Source organism: Trifolium pratense, linkage group LG3 (assembly GCF_020283565.1).
Source record: "Trifolium pratense cultivar HEN17-A07 linkage group LG3, ARS_RC_1.1, whole genome shotgun sequence".
Taxonomy (NCBI): Eukaryota; Viridiplantae; Streptophyta; class Magnoliopsida; order Fabales; family Fabaceae; genus Trifolium; species Trifolium pratense.
In genome coordinates, this window is record NC_060061.1 from 11,079,685 (window position 1) to 11,100,522 (window position 20,838).

Consider the following 20,838-nt stretch of genomic DNA (forward strand, 5'->3'; position numbering starts at 1 on the left):
AAGAAAATACACACTACATTCTTAAAGAAATAGGGAAAAATAAAGTGAGAATAAGGATATAGATTGTTTTCCTATGAAGTGAGAGATACAAATGCATGAAAATAATAAGAGGAATACTTCTATTAATTATAATTCTTATCATATGAATGTACAATGTAGTTTATTAGTGATAGTTCTGTTGATATAGTTCACATATTCAATTATAAAGGAAGCAAAACAAAAACAGAAAGGAAATTATTTTAATTTTTAAGTAAATTAGATAGAAGGGAATAACAGATTATAGTCATTATTACAAGGTTTAAATGATATTTTGGTCTTGTAAATTGACGTGTTTTTGTTTTTAGTCCCTAAAGCTAAAATCGGTAGGAAAATCCGTAGGAAACATGCAGATTTTAAATCCGCAGGAAAATTCAAAGGAAAATCCGCAGGTTTTCCTATGAATTTTCCTACGGATTTTAGCTTTTGGGATTAAAATCAAAAAATTTTAACATACAGGGAACAGGGATGAATTGCTAATCAAAAAACAGATACAGGACTAAAAACAAAAACACGCCAATTTAGAGGGACCAAAAGACCATTTAAGCCTTATTACAAAAAAGAATACAAAATAGAAGGTTATTTATTTATTATGGAACTTTGAATTTTGATTGTATCGGTCCGTTGATAATTTTTATTCCAGACGACAATGGGTTAGAGAAGAAGATTTGGCAAAGGACCTTTTGCGCTATATATTTTTGCACCTTTTGCTGTCTCTCTCCTATGATCTCGAGTGATATCACATCAGGTATGAATCTTACGAAGGAACAACGTGGAGGAGAGGTCAAGCAAGAAACAAAAATGGACGGGACTTCAACTTCCACAGCAGCACAATACACAGATGAAAAAAAATCAACAATTGGGCACGATGATAAAAATATACAGGATGAGTATATTAAGGCTTATTATGCTGCTTTACTAAAGAAGCAACACAAATTGGAAGAAGCTGCCAAAAATCCCCAAGATGCGAACGCAGCAGATGATCCTTCTAGCAGTACTTCCATTCGCAAAGTTGGCGATAAATATAAACGCGAGGAAGATGATGATGATGATGATGATGGTACTGAGTGGGAAGAAGCTCCTGCTAGAGGCAATGGTGGAGCTTAATGTTGAAGTTGATGCTCCAGCAGAAGACGACGAGGACAATATCGACTGGGAGGAAGGTTGATGAAAAAAATCAAGGTCATTATGAATGTAATGGCTTATTCTGATTTGCAAAGACAAGTGGTATAACTATAATACAACTTCAAATTATGGACCACCACACAAGACCGGATTTATCTGCTCATTATCTTATTGCTTGCTTGTGCATGTTGCTGGTGATGCATCCATGGTTTGAGAATAGGTGTACCGTTGACTTTTAAGTTAATCACTATTTTTTTCACCTTTTCATCATATATTGTTTGAGAATAGGTGATGCATCCATGGTTTGAAACTTTGCATGTTATGACTGGCCAAAGAATAGTGTTCTACTGATTCCATTTTGTTATGATTGAATATCAAGATACTTTATTATCTAAAATAAAATATCAAGATACTTTTTATTTATAAAATCTTTTGAAATACACCTAGCCATGAATCTTTTTTATACAATCAGCCGGTGAATATAAACAAGGGATTATTTCAGATTAGTACATGGCTATTGGCTAGGTTTGTTTGTGTATGTACAAAGCTCATAACAAACTTTGGGGCCAAAACAGAGTTCACATCAAACTCATTTTACAGCCTCAAAGTTGGAAGGAACCATCAGTGGATGATGGTGATGCGCATCTTGCTTCCACGGACAACGTTTTCGCAACATCCTTGCAGGGGTCATCTCCGAATACAGCACCTGAGATTTTAATGGAGCAGCTGCTTTTCCCTAGGCAAGCCTTCAAAATGTAAAATATATATTTAGTGTCTAATTCAAATCCATGATATCAAAACCTTGTGGACCTTTTGCTTTCTTTGCATGGAGCCATATGTCAACTTTATCGAAAAAACTTTGTGTCAAAAGGAGCATGGTTTGGAGTTTTACCTTGGAAACTATAGACGTTGAACTAGGTGCATCACAGTCCCCTCTAGAAAAACTCTGACAACTACCTTCAGGAGTTCCAAAGCTAGCAAATGTTATGGAGGAAATTATATGTCCATCTCGACAACGCAAGTGCATTTCGGGTATCATATCATTTGAAGAAACTTCTTGACCAATGAGACTTGCATTCACCAACTTCTGCAAAGGTGGATAATAGGATTCTGACATTTGAGCACAAACTAAACTGGCTGAATGTAATTTGACAGAAATCCCAAAGGGATTTCCTCCGGTTTCCTCCGAGATAACAAGGAAATTGTTGGATGCTTTCAACCATGATCGTGGCACATGGTACCTAGAGATTTGACCAATGATTCAAATTTAATAAGTTTATTGCATTCAGACGAAACCAACAATTATTGCTTCTTTTTAAGACTACTTACAAGGTTTGAGTTGGTTTTCCACAATTAGTTGTGCACTTGTCTGAATCGTAGGCCCCGCGATAATCACAGACTTGACATCCACTTTTTGGGGAAACCCGAGTCCAATATCTTCCGATATGGTGACCATTCACCCAAGCTTGACCTTTCCCCATGCTTTCAAAGTCAAGAGCAACTGGATCTTTACCACCAGGGACATCAAAGTATGTCTGGTTGAATAAATAGACAATAATTATTAGGTAATTTTAAAGAAAAAATGTACTTTAGGAAAAGAAACAATGACCATTGGGCTAAATGTCTATTTTAAAATTTAATACAACTTGGTTATTTATTGTAATCATTGTTTAGCATACCACAGTTTTGATAGATATACACCACTTCAACGGTTTAAAATTACCTTGTACCATGTAAACGTGGATGGAATGGCATCAGGAGTCAATTCTACCCATTCTGCATTTTCATTCTCTTCGTTGTAAAATTTTAAAAACTCACCTTGAAGCCCAACCTAGGATAAAAAATGAATATACTGGAGTTAGTTTTGTAATTACTTGGACCTATAGGAAAGGTGTAAAATGAAAAATCCCACAAGAATTTGATAGCATGAGTGTGAAAATTACAGAACATGTAAATTAACTTGGAACAAGATAATGAAACCAATGATGTAACAAGCAAACATACAACCACTTAAGCTGCATTTTGGAGTGAAAACAGAAATAGCGGCGAACTCAAAGTTGAACAAAAAAGACTTCCAAGAAACCGAAAAAAATGTGCAATTCAAATGTCTGTCCTTATATTACCATGACAATGGAAATTCTTAAAGACGTACATAACCTCAAACAGTCAACTTGGCCTAATCATAATGCGAAGGATACATAACCAGAGATCAAGATTCAAAAGCCATTTCTATGCTAGAAAATATAATCTTGATCCAACTTATTTGCATCTGAACTATGACTTCCTAAATGGCTCAAAATTAAACAAGTATTACCGATATTTCACGCATTTTCCTTCCTTTTGCAATTCTTGTTTACATCAATAGCAGTTCTTTTTTCATCCAATATGTTATTTATCACCAAACTTTATCATTTATAAAGATTAATGCATCAGAGAACAAGAAATGAAAATCAACATCACAGAATATACAAACCTGGTAGGTCCATAATGATTTTGAAAGATCTATGTTCCCACTCTCAAATCCAGTGAGCTTGATAGTACCTCTTATTCCCGCTCCATCTTTCTCAATGAAGGCACCATAATTCTGTAACATTGTTTCAAATAGTGTGGAATATATGTAAAGTGAGTAAACATTATCTCTCAGTTGTTTGATATGAGAGGAAAATGATATGTATACTTATGTGTACACATTGGACAATCCTTACTCACCCATTCATTATTGGATAATCTTTTAATAGATAACTAAGCTAACATGTATATCTCCAACACTGATTTACATTGGTGACAACAAAATCATTCTCTCATCATTAAACACATGTTTTATACGGAAATGTTCTAAAAAAATGAAAAAAATTCCAGCATCGAATTAAAAGGTCCCAATGTGCATAACATGTTCATATTTTCTATTTTCTTTAAAAATCATGAATTACTTTGCACTCCATGGATCTAAATAAACACAACCTTTCAATGGTTGGATTGGAAAAAAATTATTGCATGTAGTTATATAAATGCAAGTGTATAATTATGAAATCTGATGCCATATTCAGTTAATACCTACACGGCAAACTTAAACACACAAGTTAAAAGAAGAAGGGTAGATATTTTCACCTGCAAGCCTACTGTTTGAGATAAAAGTGTTAAATTATTGTAGCCTGGTTGAAATTGAAGAGTCTGGACCACCTTGACCCAATGGCCAACAACGGTACCTTCACTTGGAAAGAAATGAATTACATGAATATAGAGAAAAAAAATGAAATAGAGATTATACCTCTAAAGCATAAAATTGTGATATAATTGATGCTTCCATTTGGAGAAAGAAGTACCCATTGTACTTCACAATATACACCTTAGTATTCATGATATAATTTACATGTCAACTAGAATAAATCTAAATGAATGAACATTTTAAAAACCTTGTTCAAAAATAAAATTTATAGTAAAATATTATTCGACTATTAGATTATACCAAATTAAGCTTCACTGATATGGTACATTGAAAGTGAGAGATGCAAATAAAAATATAACTACAAGTTCTCTAAAACACAAGCTGGGAGATGAGGAGGAAGAAAGAAATGCAAGTAAAGTGTACGTTGATATTGCCTTTTAACTGAGCACAACAACCAGAGCTCTTTCTGTCAAGAAGCTTGCATGCTCACTTCTCAACCACATTGGGTTTGCATGGGGATGATAGAGTATAAAATTATGAACAACTAGAAGTTTTCCGGGATTTTCTAGTTGGTTAATTTAGTAGACATAACTGGTAATCAGTTATTAGCATACTAGTGGGTGTTGGTAGTTGTTAGTTATAGTTCTGTTACTTTGAGTAGCTTGTTTTTGTAACAATAAATACATTTTATTTATTCAGTATATGAATCAGTCTTGCATGGGAAACTACACAACAAAGTGCATTATTCGGAACAAAACTTCCATTAACTTAAGGAATAAAAAGATACTCATTCATATAAAACATATGTTCAGTACCATAAAATTTAATTACCTATGAGTTGGCCATTGACAAATACACGCAGGATATCGCGGACACTGTCGATAGTAAGTTTTGGATGAACAGCATTTTTCTTCCAAAACAAGATATCACCATCTGAAACATATATTCTGCATTTTGCACACGAGTTAATGAGAATGGAATCAGAAAACTATTGAATTATTATTTGACCAAACTGTTGAGGAAAAAAATTCGATTGTGATTTTATGGAATTCAGAACATGGTTTCTTCCAGGAAACCCCTTGAGCAGATATACAAAGGGAATACTAGAGAGCTCTTCAGTTTTGAGATCTTTTTAAGCAACTTATATCTTTTATTTTAAATTTTGCAATGATGGATCATGAATATCTTGTTCTGCATATTTTTTCTTGTATTCTTTTCTTCTTGTTAGATGTAAAATTATTCACAAGCCTTCACCATTCTTAAGCTGTTAGGAGGAAAGTCTGTTGTTGACATGGTAAGAAAGTTTCTATGACAAAGTTCCTAAGAGTCTAATATTTTGTTGTCCCCGTCCTAATAAAATGGTTGAATTTAAACAGGAGGTAGTGTGGGGGCTTGTGTATTGTCCGCACTTCAAGTCTACCTTACTTTTCTTTTTTTGTTACAGTAAAGCATGTATTTGTATATGTCAGAAACTAAAAGTAAAACAAACGGTATAATATGTTTTGTAAAGCAACTGATACCCAAAGCAGAGTATTCAGGAGTGCATAATTACCTGGTTGAATACCAAAGATAGTCAGATTGATCTTTTGTTACATTTAAGTGCTCCCATATACCTTCTGCAGTGAAACTGCTCTTACTCCATATACTGATTGGCTCTTTCGCAGTCATCCAAGACTTTGAGATAGGGGAGATGCCATTGCGGTGTATCAATTGCTGGGCTGGCAAAATATTAGATGCAGGCGGCAAATCAGATCCTACCAGTTTGACTGAAGTTTGTGCTCCAACCTGTGCAAATTTAGAGTTAGAAAACCACAAGATAAAATTGATGAGATATCACATTGACCAGTGATACGGACAAATGGCCAATTATTGGTTATAAGGAGGGAGAAACCCTCACCCGATGAGCTAACTTTTGTGTTTGAATTAAGTGAGACATAAAATGATGTCATGCAAAACTTCTTGAAGCCCCAAAAATACCCCTTGCATAAACTAACCTTAGCAGTATTGAAAGCTGTATTCCTGCAATCTGGCAATATGCTCACAGACCATGGTGGTAAAGTGTATGCTTGACCACGAAAGGTCACAGTAGCTGCTTTATGTTCATCAATGTTGGCAAGGAACGCTGAGCATTTTCTAGAGATTTGAGACAGTGACAAGTTCAATCCTTTAGGGTGGACATCTGCTTGGTATACATGTGCCTGGAATTGATAAAAGTTATTCAACAAAATAAAAATGTCATCCATTTATCTCATAGGATTATTAGCTTCTAAGTTCTTATCTCGTAGGAGTATCTCTTAAGATTAGTTTCCACATTTCTTTGTAGATGTCATAATTTGTTTTCCTATTTAATTAGGGTCTGAAGTATTGTATTAGTATGAATGTAGATTAGTACTTAGTCTTGTCTAAAATTATAATCATCAATCATATTAAATTATATTCATAATTCAAAGTCTTCATTTTTTTCTTCCCTGTTTATCTAAAACCTTATAACTTCAACATGGTATCATAGCTACTATTCCCTTTTTATTAAATAATAACTATTTCTGCTATGGCTCAAACCTCCTGATTTGTACCCAGTTTTATATACGTTGGTGAGTCGGCGGCCACTAGAGCAGGCTCACAAAGCTTTAAAGCAGCATGTAAATCTTTCAAGTGACCCCATTTTGGCTCCCTCAGCAGACCTAGAAAAACAAGCTTAATCAAATTGATTGCCATCAACCATGTCAACAGTTATATGAATCCCAAAATTAGCTACCGTCTCAATAACAGAGTCATTTGTTATACTTCAACGTACCATACTCATCGATTGGCGCATCATAATCATAACTTGTAATTTGCAAGGGTCCCCCTGCAGTGCGGCCAAAATTTGTTCCACCAAAATACTGTAACATAAAAAGGTCTGTCAAGATGCAGACCACAGATAACTCATATATCCACAAAAAACAAATTATAAAATGGATATAGATGTAAAATATAGATTATAAATCAAAATTTGTTAAATTTTTAGGAACAAAAATATGTTTAATCCTTTTTTTTTCTAATCAAAAGAAATGTTCAATCCTAATAAAGAACAAAAAGTGATAAAAGAAACCACAATGTAGTAAATCCCTATAATACAAATATTGGACAAGAACCCATCAAGCGGTAACTATTAGCTTAGTGCCTTGTTCAAACAAAAAAACTACTACCTCCGTCCCTAATTATAAGACCCTGTTTGACCACTACACGTACGCCAATGCACAATTTTGATCACTAATATCTTTAATTGTCTATTAGTAAAAATTATAAAAATTTAATATTTTGAAAATACTCATCAAAACAAATTGAACAAGATCTTATATGCTAATATTTACATTTATATATTATTAAAAAAATACGGTCAAAACAAGGTAAATGAATACTACATTTTTGTCAAACAGGATCTTATAATTAGGGACGGAGGTAGTATTAGCTTAGCGCGGTAAAGAACAATGTCGTCAAGTTGCTTCCATGGCAGCATCATGGCCTTGTGGCATGGCAGATTCTGTGCCAGGTACCACAGGCCATAGCGCCTATTTTATCCACCACAGGTCGCAAAGCCATATTTATAACGCGGATTTTGGTTAGCTACCATAATCTGCCAGTAAAGAAACCAAAAATGAACTTTTAGTCCAAATAAAAAATGTAATCAACTATTATACCATATAATAATTCTGAAGGCTTCCTCCGCGCTGGAAAAAACGTGCAACTGCAAATGCAAGGTCTTCAACTGGTCTATGAGGCAATCTTTCACCCCACTGTGTATACCTTCAAAAATCAATGGGAAGCAATGAAAATATTTATCACCACACAGCCATACCAAATAAGTTGTGAGCACAATACTTCTTTTACCATCTATTACTTATGAACAGTTCAACACACAGAGGTGCATGCACTTTCACACACACACACACACACACACACACAGAAGCGTTGATTCTTAAACTTGTATATTACTTTCATTCCCTATATAATCATACACCCTCTAGTCCTTTACTATTAGTGCACCTACAAGTAAATACCTTCCTGATATCATAGTACTTTCTTAATTACATAATAATTCCCTAAATTACTGACATCTGCATCACATATGAGCAAAGCATGCAATGGCAGAACATGCACAGAGCAGCTAGCTCCATAAAATGCTAGTGGCAGATCAGGAAGCAGCTACTTTGGCAAAGAAAGCAAAGTAACAGTACAAGAAAGAGGTAATGGCGACTATTGGTGACCAGTACACTAATGTGGTCTGCAACAGCAACCGCTACAGCGACTATTGACAACCATCCCTCCCTCATATTAAAAGATAATTCCCTTAAAAGATGTGTTTGTTCATACCATCCATCCCAATTCTCCGTCCAAAAAGTTGGTTTGTTGTGAGAGTTTGGTTTAAATCCGTCGCAGTAGTATGCATTGCATGTATCAATCTGTGGATAACAATACAATCTATGAATAATAATATCGATTTAACTAACCAATTTAATCATCAGTTATTCTAGATAGTAAATATTTTAAATGTGTTTCCTTTTTGTTATTTTTCATAATCAATAAAAAAGACCTGAACATATTTAATTTTATTTTGATAAGTAGAGATAAATCACGGTTCTTTTCAATAGTGGAACAGAATAGAATTTACGATATCATATGGAGCATCAGGTTGCCTGCACATGACCCATGGAACACCAGCACCAAGACTTAGAGCCATGCTTGCCGCCCATTTAACATACTCTTTACCTTCATTGCCATAGGAGCTCTCCAAATTCCCATATTCATTCTCAATCTGATAAAATTCAGTCACACAACACAACTTGTTAAACGCAGCATTCTACTGACGGAAGCATCAAATTCAACACTTGCATATTTTAGTTCCATGACAACAAAATAAAGCAAAGTCAACGATACCAAACATAGACAGTTAGGTCTGCCCATAAGTTGGATTTATAATCGGAATACAGAAATGGGCATATAACAAGAATCAACAATTCAAACCTAACATACAATATCTACTAATATATCAATTATGAAGGAATGTACCACTATCGCCAACCATTCAGAATATCACACCTATTCGATAACATATCACCTACTTAGGTGCCCATCAGAAACAAAGTAACAAATTAGAAGTGAGAAGTCCAGAGACTGGTATATCTACAATCTGGTAAAAGGCCGCTCCAACCAAAAATAATACTTCCTAAGAAGCACAGGGGCAATAAGGTAAACAAGAATCTAGAGACAGGAATATGAATATCCTTCAAATTATGAAAGAAAAAACATCAAATAATCCACATAAAACCCTAACTCCATACTCTCTTCTAACCTGTAACAAAATAATAGGTCCACCTTGCCAAGAAAACAGCTTTTCCTCCTTCATAAGATTCACCACTTTGGAAACAAACCGCTTCATCTCCTCCTACATTATGGAAGAAAAAAAAAGTGGTTCAAAAATTATGGAAGAAAAACAAGTGGATCAAAATCATATTAAGGCAATGCTTTCCAAGTCCAACTAAAAAAGCAATATCCACCAAAAATATTTAATACGAATGTACAGTGTGGTGTTATCAATTGATGAGTTCAAACCAAATAAAAAAGCACTTTCCTAGTCAATCAAAATCTAACACTTGGAACACTGAATAAAAAGAATGATCATAAATACAAAAGGAGAAACAGAAAACATGCTATTTCTCTGTTAAACTAAATAAAATAATTAATTAAAGAAACAAATTCCAACCAATAGAGCACTCTACCTTGAAAGGTGCATTATTTGTTCGAAATTCAATACCAGGGATATCACGCAACCACACTGGGAAACCACTGCAAATCAATGAATATTTTGAAATATTGTCTATCTTTTATAGAAAAATAAGCATTACTAGAGAGAAATAACCAAACCATGGGCGAGGGTAAGATAACCTTAAGAGCTGAAAAAAGTAAACAACTAAAATATAAGCAAAACAAAAGAAACAGATGAAACTAGGAGTGCAGCGGGATATCAAATTTGAAATTATGCATATTTTTCTTTTCCAAACAGATAAGATAAATCTAAAACTAATAAGTTTGGTCACATAAAATATCTTGTAAATTATGGTTACGTCAAAGTACCAGTAAGTCAGTAACATCAATTATCCTTCTATAACAAGTGATTTCATATTGCCACTAAAGAATACAAAGCCTACTCTTCAAGTTGTTTATAGGAATGGAAATGGTAAAACTTTTTTATTTGTTGAAGAAATGGAAATGTTAAACTTAAGCAACAAGAAATTGTAAGATAATAATAAGTAAAGAGGAAGAGACCCGAAGTTCCACTCAGCACATGCATAAGGGCCTATGCGGAGAAAGAAATAGAGTCCATTGGATGCAACTAGCTTTGCAAACTTCACGAGATCGTATCTCCCTTCAAAATTATACTGCACATGTTCAACCATATTAAACAAAGAAAACGTTATTTTGGTAATAAAAACAAATATCATAATTCGGTTGAAGCAAGAATATATAAGGCTACCAGCCAGGATAGCAAGGAGTAATATAAATTTTCACCTGTCCTTTAGCAGGCTCATGCCCATTCCAAAAAACATAAGTTTCTATTACATCTGCCCCACCTTCCTTGGCCTTTGCAATCAGATCAGGCCACATCTAAAATTACATCAAATACATAAATCCATAATTATTTCTATAACAAAAGATCAAATCAAATTGTTTTTTGGTCAAGTAGTCTGATGGCTAGAATTCCACACTTAAGGTGAATAAGTGGAGTGACCATGGTGGGTTTAAACCGAGACCCCTGCATATATTACACGATGTCCCCACCAATTGAGTTAAACTCGACAGATATAAGTTGTTTTAACAAGTTATCCTAATGAAGTAATAGAAATAAGCTGAAAGCAAGAATTGAAAAGACCTCGGGAGTGGCGCGGGGATAGTGAATGCCGGCGGAGATGAGCATGCGACGGTGACCGTCAAGGATGAGAGCACGATGATCATAGGTGACGTTGAACGGTTTGAACCACTGAGCTGCTCCAACTGTAATTGATGATACGAAAACAAAGACACAAATCCATGCAATTACCGTTCTTCTGCTTCTTCCTTCTTTGGAATTGAAACTCAATAACATCTTTGTTAATTGAATTGCAGCTTGCAAATTGCAATAGTGAATGATCTTATTGTTCTAATGGATTGCTTGAATTTTCATTTCCAACAACCAGTCACTGTAAGTAAGTAAGTAAGTATAATTCGCAATCATATTGAATAAACAAAACTTCACTTCACCGTTTCCTCTTTATTTCTTTATTGCTTTTACTTTGTTCTTACCGGAAACACAAAAGACTAAAACCAACCATTGCTTTGCTCCTATCCAAATCCAATACTATATTTTATTTTATTTACAATTAATGATTAACTGAATTGTTCCCATATATATTCCTCGTTTTGTTTGGAATTTTGGAAGGGAGAAAACAAAACTTGGTGAATTATTCCTAAATTAATTCTCATATAAAAGTTTGAAATTTAAAATTAAATTAAATTAAACCCAACTACTCAACTTTCGATTTTTCAATTTTATTTTTGTTATAAAAAAAAAAATCAATATTTAGGGTATGATTTTACTAACTAGTGTTTTCCGAGTATTAGTTAAAAAAGTAAAGATAATAAAATATTTTGGAATTTATGTAGTTAAATTCTTAAAAGTATAAAAGGTGTTATTTTTAATATAAAACTTATTTATTTTAATTCTTTAATCAGTGTTTCTAGAGAACTAGTTAGCATGTTATAATTATAAAGGTTTTTTTGGTAAGTATAATATCCAAAATTATGTACGGTGGGTAAATTATGATGTAATAGTTGTAATATTTATCATTTTTATCTTTATTAATTCATTAATTCAACTTAAACTTTACTATGACCTGTATTTTTTATTTTGATGAGTCAACCTGCCAACTCTTTCTATATTCAAATAAAGTGACTCGCTTTAAGTGAGAGTTTGAGTTTAGAAATGGATTAAGGACATTGAATTTTTTGTGCGAGCTGCAGTTAGAATCTCTCAACCGTTTGATTAGGATCATGCGGCTCAAATTTTAATACAGTTTTAATTTTTTAAAACATAAATGAACTTGTCATGTCCATTTTTAACGGGTTGACAATGAGATTAGTCAAACATATACTAGTACTTATAAAATAACACTAAAAAAATGCTAACACAAATTTTAAACTTCTTAAATTTGTACAAGCTGGTCAAAAATAACTATGCCACTGAGCATCTCATGCAACATAGTGGTTCAAACACAATTATCTAATTCTTAACAAATTGAAAATTGTGACTGGTATAATTTGGTGAGTATCCCCTTCAATTTACTTACTAAATGAGCATAAAAGAACTTGTCTTTACCATAATGTTATAAACTAAATATACAAAAAGAATAGAATAAATCATAAAATGAAGATCAAATAACTTAATACTACATACGAGATTCCAGTATTACATGCACAAGTACATGCAAACTTCATAAGAGTACAAAATCAAGGAACTAAATGAAGTAGATATAAACACAGATACTGAGATACATCCCTCAATATCTTTTCTCAGCGTTTCTCCTCACATTTCAATTGTACTAAGCACACACACAGTGTGACAGTAGCACAGCTTCCAAGTCCATGAGGCTGAAATCAAGGCCATAATCAACCTATACTGAATAGTCATATGATAGCAGGAAACAATAACAAAGAATTGATATAGCACTCCAGATTCTAGAATGGCAAATGATGTTGCATTGGCATTACAATGAGTTGGATTGCATATTAAAGAACCGATAGAAAATTTCTCCACCGGCTTAAGTGTATTAAAAATCAAGAGCTTGAATAACATTTGATGATTAAAAATTAATGTGAAGGCAAACATGATTACAAGACGATGCAAATACTTGAATTTGGTAACAACTCTAAAATAAAACAGATGTTTAGTCTCGTGATTAAAAGGCTAGCCAAGAGAATGTAAAACTCTAGTAAACAGAATAGAAAGTTCTATTATTTGGTGAAGTGTCTGGATGACTGGATCGTCTGCCGTTGAGGCGGGAAATAAATTATGTCTTTCAGGCAACCTGGTTCCTGTGATGAATCGAGTTTTCCAAATTAAGGCACGTATCTAACTCTCTTTAAAAAACAACGGCTCAAACACTGTATAAAATGTTCAAACACACAAACAACATTCCACAAAAACCTTTTTTTGTCAAGCAAAGTTGCTGCTATCAACTCACCGCACAACATCGACCGACAATATCCCGTCAAGAACAATAGCTACAGTATTATGAGGAAAAAAAACATAATAGATGTAGAGGAAAACAAAATTGCTCCCAAATGATATTTCTACAGAGGTTAAAAAAACTAAATGAATTCCATTGCATCAAACGGCCATGACGGCGTCAGCAGAGCAGGTGTCAAAAATAGGCGGGAATGTGGCTAAATAAGGAGCACTCGATTCATCAGACGGACCAAGTTGCTTGAAAGGCAGCGTGCCTTTTCCCGCCTCAAAGGCAGACGGCTCAGATCCTTAGGTGAACATCCCCTTCACTTTACATGTTTATGAGTATAAATGTACAATGAGGAGCGAGCATAAAAGGACTTTTTATTCATTCCTAGTTCTCTTTTTACCATAATGTTATAATCCAAATGTACAAAACAAATACAATAAATATCATCTACTTCTCTTTACCATAATGTTATAATCCAAATGTGCAAAACAAATACAATAAATATCATAAAATGAAGATCAAGTAACTTAAAATTCCATACGTTATTCCAGGATTACATGCAACAAGCACAGGCAAAATTCATAAGAGCAAAAATTTAAGTGCATGAGGTAACATACCCCTCAAGTGAATGAGGTGGAAAACAAGGCAATAATTAGCCTATACTAATTAGTCAAATGATAGCAGGAAACAATGAATTGATATAGCACTATAGATTCTAGAACGGCATCTTCTGTTGCATTGGCATTACAATGAGTTGGATTGCATATTAAAGAACCGATGGAAAATTTCTAGTTCAGTTTATGTATATTAAAGAATCAAGAGCTTGAATAAAAGCATTTCAAACATGTATTGGACGAAAAATGTGACCTTTACACTCACAGTTTCATTGTTCAATACAGAGGAACACAAGGAACAAAATGCATTATTTTATAGATTAGTTACACTAATATTATAAACTGGACATAGTATACAACAATTACCTATTTGAAGATAGTACAATAATGAATGCATTGAACAATATGTGCACTTTACGCCACTTCTGGTGACAGAAATGTTTCTGGACACCTCAGCAAGGAAACACAAAAATGGAAGAGATACATCATCCATCAACAATGAATTGATCTTCTTGATTATCCCCCTCAACCCTAGTGTCTTCATGAACAATACCATTTACATGATGCAAATTTTGCATCATTTGTGAAAGATAATGGTTGCTAGCACTAGTATGATCAGATAGGGCAGCAGGTTGGGCAGTCCACTGTGAGAATATACCAAGCAATTGACTGCTAAGATTTTGTTGCTCGTGAAGAATCCGAGTCTGCACCTGACCCATTTCTGCTCGGTGCTGATTTAGCATATCGTCAATCCTCTTCTTCCATTCTAGCCTCCTACGATTCATCCTCTCCTCCCGTTCCCTCTCATGAATCAACTCTTCCTCTCTTCTTTTCCTTTCATTCTCTTCATTTTCCTTCTCTATAGCTTCCCACTCAGACATTCTCTGCCTCCTCAGCTTTTCCCTCTCCTTCTCCCTCTCCTCCCTCTCCTTTTCCCTTTCCTCAAATCTCTTTTCCCACTCCACTCGCAAATTTTCCCTCTTCTGTCTCTCACGCTCTCTATCCATCTCACGCTGCTCAAATCGAACCTCCATTTCCTTCAACTGCCCCAACTGATCAGCAAAAACCCTCCACACCTTCTTTTCCATCCCCTTCGCCGCCTTCCTCTTTTTCTTTGAATTCGACCCTGTCACTTCCCCTTCCTCATACACATAACCATTTTCCGCATCTTCTCTCATCCTCCCATTCCCGTTAAAATTCACCTCCCCTTCTTCAGCATCATACTCAAACCCTAAACCCATCACCTCATTATCAACTCCATCCATAGCAGCCGCAAAATCACCATCCCCATCCCCCGAATGACCCATTTGACCAAACTCAACCATATCCATTCCTCCACCACCACCAAGAAACCCATCTCCATGATCACGATCACCATCCCCATCCCCAATCCCCATCAACTCATTATTACCACCATGACCACCACCACCAATAACAAGCGCAACATCACCAAACACTTCCTTATACCTAAGAAAATTAGACCAATGACTTAAACCCTCAATCCAATCAAACTCACTCCCATCACAATCCCCACCACCACCACCACCAGAATTCTCAATCCCCGAAAACTCCGGCTTCTTAATCTTCTGCTTCACAAGCAAATACTGATGCCTCATATTCTGCACCTTAGTAGAAACATCTTTCCAACTCCATTGCCAAGGATAAACCACAGGATCGCGAACATGATGAACCGAATTCACATAACAAGCAATCGGTTTAAACTTCTTCTCACGAGTTCTCATCTTCGCGAGTGAACCATCGGATAACATCTCACCGTACTTGTCGATTAGGGTTTTCTCTTCTGCTTCGGTCCATTTCTTCCTTCTTGGAGGAATCATTGGAACAAAAACCCTACGCTAACTTCTTCTTCTTCAAGCACCAAAACCTTTTTCGATAACGATTCAGATTGCATCGAGAACACGAAGATCGTGAAACTCGTTTGAATTTTTCAGTGATTTTCCATGAAAGTTAAATTTTCCCGAGAAAATGCAGCATAGTAAAACTATTCTTTTTGGTAAAGTGACGAAAACTATTTTTTTTCATAATAATAATAATAATAATGTTTCAATTTTCACCATATTAAAATTAAACTAATAATAAAATACGAATACGATAAAAATTCCCATCAAGGTGGACATGCCGGAGTGGTTATCGGGCATGACTAGAAATCATGTGGGCTCTGCCCGCGCAGGTTCGAATCCTGCTGTTCACGATTTTTTGTGTTTTTTTTTTTCTTTGAAAACGAAAACGAAAACATGTTATGTTTTCTCCTCTTTTATACTATAGTTCTTGTTCCCATAAAGTGTTATTTGTTAATGCAAGAGTTTTTTTTTTATCCTTAAAATTATTTAGAGTTTGAATTTAAGTTGGCTTTTGGATGATTTTAAAGGGGAGAGTCTCGAAGAGTTTGGTTTATATATTGTTAATATTTTAAAATAATTGAAAGAATATTATGATCAATTGTCATATAATACTTCAAATTCAATCACACTTATATTATTTTAAAAATTATTTTATAGTGTTCTTATTTTTATAAAGAAATGTAAGAGCTTCTCTCTCCTCTGAAAATTAGTTCGCAAACAAAGTCTTAGAATTTAGAAGATGAAGAACTCTAATAAGAAGATAAGAAACCCTAATATCGGAGAAAAGGAGAAGGAGGGATTTAGTTTTCAATAAAATCTAAAATGACACTTTGATCTGTTGATCATGAGTTCATTTTATAAAAAAATAAAAAAAATAACAGAATAGACCGACATGACTAACTAATTTGGAGACTAAAATCAAATAAAAAAACTAAGTTAAGAAACCGAAATATCAATTTAGCCTAATATTTTCTATAACTTTCAAGAAGTGCATTGGAAATTTTTTTGTGAGATGAATTTATAACCATCATATGATATTTGTTATTTATTATTTATCTTGTTACCCTTCTTATGTAAAAATAAATAAAATAAAAAGGTTACCTTATTATTACCCATTAAAGCATGGCACATGAAAAATATTCACTTGAACAAAATAAATACTCAAAAGCTTCAAAATTTGACTTTTATCTCTGTTTATTGATGTGATCATTCATTTTTTTCTTATAACCTTTTTGATTCCCAATGAAGCATAACACATGAGAGTATTTATCCAAACAAAAATACTTTAGGTTTATAAATTTGATGTTCATCTTTGTTTGTTGATCTTATGTTGCTCCCAAATGAACATTTTGAAGTTTGTCTGTATACATGAATAAGGATGATGAAATTGAGGTATGTGAAAACCTCAATAGGAACTATCATACTTTCCTCTTTGCTCTTTTCAACACTATAAGCTTGTTCAAATCAGACAATGTTGCCCACACCTTTTCTTTGTCTTTCATTTCTTTGAAAGACCATGAGATATAACCTTCATTTTTTCGAAGTTGTTTAGCATGGGAGCAAAAATGAAAGATCGTTGTTGTTGCCTTGCCTGGTTAAAAAAATTCATAGTTAACACGGGCTTGAGTTATTATTAATATTATCTTGCTCTGGAGTTGCAAAGATAGCTCGATCTGGAGTTGAAAATGCCGAAGATTGTTCAATGGGTTTGTTTCCCATATCTTTTGTTTTGTGAAGGAGAAATGTTCCTGCCAAAATTGTGACAAAGCCACACAACTCAGTAGCAATTTGTGATGCATTTTGTGTGTCCCAATCCTGCAACAAATAAATGATAAAGCACATAAACAAATAATGATTTAAAAAGAGTGCGCGCGCACACACAAAATGTTGAAGGTGATGTAACCAGACGTTAAAGGTACCTTAAACATGATTATGCTGGCAAATATGGTAAGTGATGTAAACATGACGTAGTAAACTGGTGATACAACTGCGGTGTTAAAGGTGTCCAGGGCCTGAAACATGTTTATGAACTAAATAAATATCATTACAATAATTTTTTTTAATAAGCATAGTTATGATATATTTTGCAGAGTTGTAATCTTAAATTATGAACATCATACATTTAATATTGTGATTCAAACATTGCATTTTTGTATAAAAAAGTAAACATTGCTTTTGACACAAACTTTTCAACCGTAGAAAAAAAAAATGGTATAGGATGAAACAATGCACAACAAAACGACAAAATAGTATTGCAATGACAAATCTCACCTTGTTCAAGTAGTTAATTTGTAAGATACAACATCCTATCACAACCAAAGTAAAGAACCAAGTTTGAAAGTAAATAAATTGATTCATGCCTTCAAATGTAAGCTTTATAGCTATTCCAACTGCTTTCACGCCCATAACCTGCAATAAATAGTATCACTAAGTTTATAAATGGTGTGTATATGACCAACCAAAATACATGTGTTTAAGATATAATTCATACCGTAAGTGAACCAGTGAAAGAGCATATTCCAACATATACAACTAGATGTGTTTGACCATATCTTGGAACACAATAGAAAATGAGGATTGAAACTAAAATCACCACTACACAAGTATAGAGAATAAAGCCTGTCGACGAATGAGAGAAAACGTCGTTAGTTTAATTAACCATAAATGTATGATCCAATTTTAAGTTTTCAAACAATTCAATGGGAAAAATACCAAGTTCTGTAGCAAGATGCCACACTTCTTTAACAGAGTGAATAATTCTTTCATGTGGAGCATGCAAAACAATAGTTGTAGATCCCACCATACAAAGAGCACATCCAAGCACACCAAATATGTGCAATTTCTCTTGCAATATGAAGTGAGCTAGTACTGCACTGCACCATGATATGAGTTCATAACTACTTTCATGCAAACATTCAAAAGTAAATTTAGAAGATGTGAAGCTATATTTGTATTGAAAAAAATAATAGAAAAGTCCTAAGAACTTATATTTTTAGAGAATACCATATTTATTACCTAACAATGATGCTTAAAGCTCCTAAAGGAGTCACAAGTAGCGCGGGAGCAAATGCATAAGCGGCAAAATTGGCAATTTCTCCGACAATCACTACAAAAAATTGAAGCATTTGTGTGTAGAGTGAGCTGATCGATTTTTTTTAAGAGGCTAAGACTCGGATGTGTGTAATAACAATGACAAACATTAATACATCGATCTTATATAATCGAGATGTTGATGACCTCCTTGAAGTTAAAGAATTATATGATATGAGATTCATTTGGATACAGAGTAAATGATATTATCTACCTCTTAAGATGATTAAAGTGGTAGTAAAGACCAATAAAATCGTCATCAATGTTGTGTATATACAAATTGGACATGTTGTCTAATATAGTGAAACTCAGTAAATGAGAGTATAAAAAACACAAAATCTGGAAATCACATACTTGAGATCATTCCAATCCACCACCATGGTTCATACAAATATGCATGTCCTCCTGAGGCTGATCAAATCAAATCCATAAAATGTAATGATTAAAGAAACAAATGTAAATTAAAAAAAAATCCACAAACAATCAAAATTAAATGGACCTGCGCTTCTTCCTGGAGTGTTTGATTTTTTTAGTCCCATTTTTTTAACAATAAAGCTAGAGCCAATAAAAATGCTAGAAGAAACCGCAAGAACAAGTCCTGTTACGTTGTCTTTGGATATCCCCATGTAATATCACAGGAACATAAATGATTCTCAGAAAATGTTTTAGTGAATCAAATCAATTGTAAATCCAAGATGCAGAATCCAATGAATTTGACCTTAACAATGAACACAAATGATCTTGTTAACAAAAAATGAAGAGAACAAAATTAGATTGCATTATTATCAAATGAAATGCACATTAGTATATATATATATATATATATATATATATATATATATATATATATATATATATATATATATATATATATATATATATATATATATATATATATATATATATATATATATATATATATATATATATATATATATATATATATATATAAAAAGTACATACCTCTTTCATGGCACGTTACAAAATGAGTTACTTGGTAACTAAAAGACCATTATTGTGTAGATCAAATAAGGGAACAAAATAAAATATTTGATTGAGAGTGAAATGTTATAATTTCAAGAGATAGAAGAGGCAAGAGTGAAGAAGATGAGATGTTACACATGAAAACAAGAAACAATAACTTCAACACTCGACGAGATATGATTGTCCGCAACTACCGTTTTCGAATGTCTTTTCGTAATAACCATGAACAATGTTGTGTTGTGTTGTGTTGTGCTACTACTAGCTATGTTTTTAAATTAATAATAATAAAAACATTTCTCATGTCTCATAAATCACCTATTTTTGTGTCCTATAACGAATTTTCAAGCATTAATATTTTGATTTTGTGAAATTTTTTATTTTGATTTATTTTTGTTATTAAGTAAAGAAATTAATTGGAATGCACTTACGTTGTAATTTCTTTCATACATGCATCCTATAAAAAAATTATAGTTCCCGTGAGCTTAGCTTAGTTGTCAGGGATCTCACATTATATGTGTAGGAGTTAGGGTTCGAACCTCAAACATCTCATTTATGATAGATTTTCTAGCCACTAATTGATAAAAAAAAATCATATAAAAATGTCTCTTCAATAGACCATGTTGGCTTTGAATGCAATTTAAATATATTACTATCTTTGTCCAACAAATGTATCATGTCCGAAAAATTGTCTCATTTTATTTTATATATTA

At 33.5% G+C, this 20,838-nt stretch overlaps 2 protein-coding genes and 1 non-coding gene across 4 annotated transcripts; 1 reads left to right on the forward strand and 2 right to left on the reverse strand.

Moving 5' to 3' along the window:
* Nucleotides 1-1,548: 1,548 nt before the first annotated feature.
* On the reverse strand, nt 1,549-11,825 carry LOC123914206 (beta-galactosidase 9). Its single transcript, XM_045965248.1, has 19 exons — nt 11,238-11,825; nt 10,877-10,972; nt 10,634-10,746; nt 10,087-10,153; nt 9,660-9,752; nt 8,979-9,122; nt 8,681-8,769; nt 8,008-8,113; nt 7,122-7,209; nt 6,887-7,008; nt 6,322-6,525; nt 5,880-6,112; nt 5,159-5,274; nt 4,270-4,367; nt 3,635-3,745; nt 2,885-2,992; nt 2,491-2,696; nt 2,054-2,402; nt 1,549-1,907 (listed from the first exon to the last, which is right to left on the reverse strand). Exons 1-19 carry the CDS (start codon nt 11,448-11,450, stop codon nt 1,764-1,766), a joined length of 2,700 nt encoding a protein of 899 aa, XP_045821204.1. The 5' UTR covers nt 11,451-11,825; the 3' UTR covers nt 1,549-1,763.
* Nucleotides 11,826-16,322: 4,497 nt separating this feature from the next.
* TRNAS-AGA lies at nt 16,323-16,404 on the forward strand. Its single transcript has one exon. It is a non-coding gene; the product is annotated as a tRNA-Ser (tRNA).
* Nucleotides 16,405-17,170: 766 nt separating this feature from the next.
* On the reverse strand, nt 17,171-20,152 carry LOC123914207 (probable magnesium transporter NIPA2). 2 transcript variants are annotated; one of them, XM_045965251.1, is made up of 9 exons: nt 20,108-20,152; nt 19,644-19,862; nt 19,499-19,555; nt 19,070-19,160; nt 18,767-18,927; nt 18,546-18,673; nt 18,326-18,463; nt 17,974-18,066; nt 17,171-17,869 (listed from the first exon to the last, which is right to left on the reverse strand). In XM_045965251.1, the coding sequence occupies exons 2-9, from the start codon at nt 19,768-19,770 to the stop codon at nt 17,666-17,668; spliced, it is 999 nt and encodes a 332-aa protein (XP_045821207.1). In that variant the 5' UTR covers nt 19,771-19,862; nt 20,108-20,152; the 3' UTR covers nt 17,171-17,665. The 2 variants fall into 2 exon arrangements, with proteins under 2 accessions (XP_045821207.1, XP_045821206.1); XM_045965250.1 differs by lacking the exon at nt 20,108-20,152 and having other exon boundaries at nt 19,644-19,894.
* Between the last annotated feature and the right edge of the window lie 686 nt (nt 20,153-20,838).

What these genes read in the sequence shown, in the direction of transcription:
- LOC123914206 (XM_045965248.1), bottom strand. Translation starts at nt 11,450, where the DNA reads ATGTTATTGAGTTTCAATTCCAAAGAAGGAAGAAGCAGAAGAACGGTA. An exon ending in TATCTTTGGTATTCAACCAG is followed by an intron (nt 5,275 to 5,879) that starts GTAATTATGCAC and finishes TGCAAAATGCAG; the next exon opens with AATATATGTTTCAGATGGTG. An exon ending in CCACGTTTACATGGTACAAG is followed by an intron (nt 2,697 to 2,884) that starts GTAATTTTAAAC and finishes TTATTCAACCAG; the next exon opens with ACATACTTTGATGTCCCTGG.
- LOC123914207 (XM_045965251.1), bottom strand. Translation starts at nt 19,770, where the DNA reads ATGGGGATATCCAAAGACAACGTAACAGGACTTGTTCTTGCGGTTTCT. An exon ending in GTGGATTGGAATGATCTCAA is followed by an intron (nt 19,161 to 19,498) that starts GTATGTGATTTC and finishes AATTTTTTGTAG; the next exon opens with TGATTGTCGGAGAAATTGCC. An exon ending in GCTTTAAGCATCATTGTTAG is followed by an intron (nt 18,928 to 19,069) that starts GTAATAAATATG and finishes ATCATGGTGCAG; the next exon opens with TGCAGTACTAGCTCACTTCA.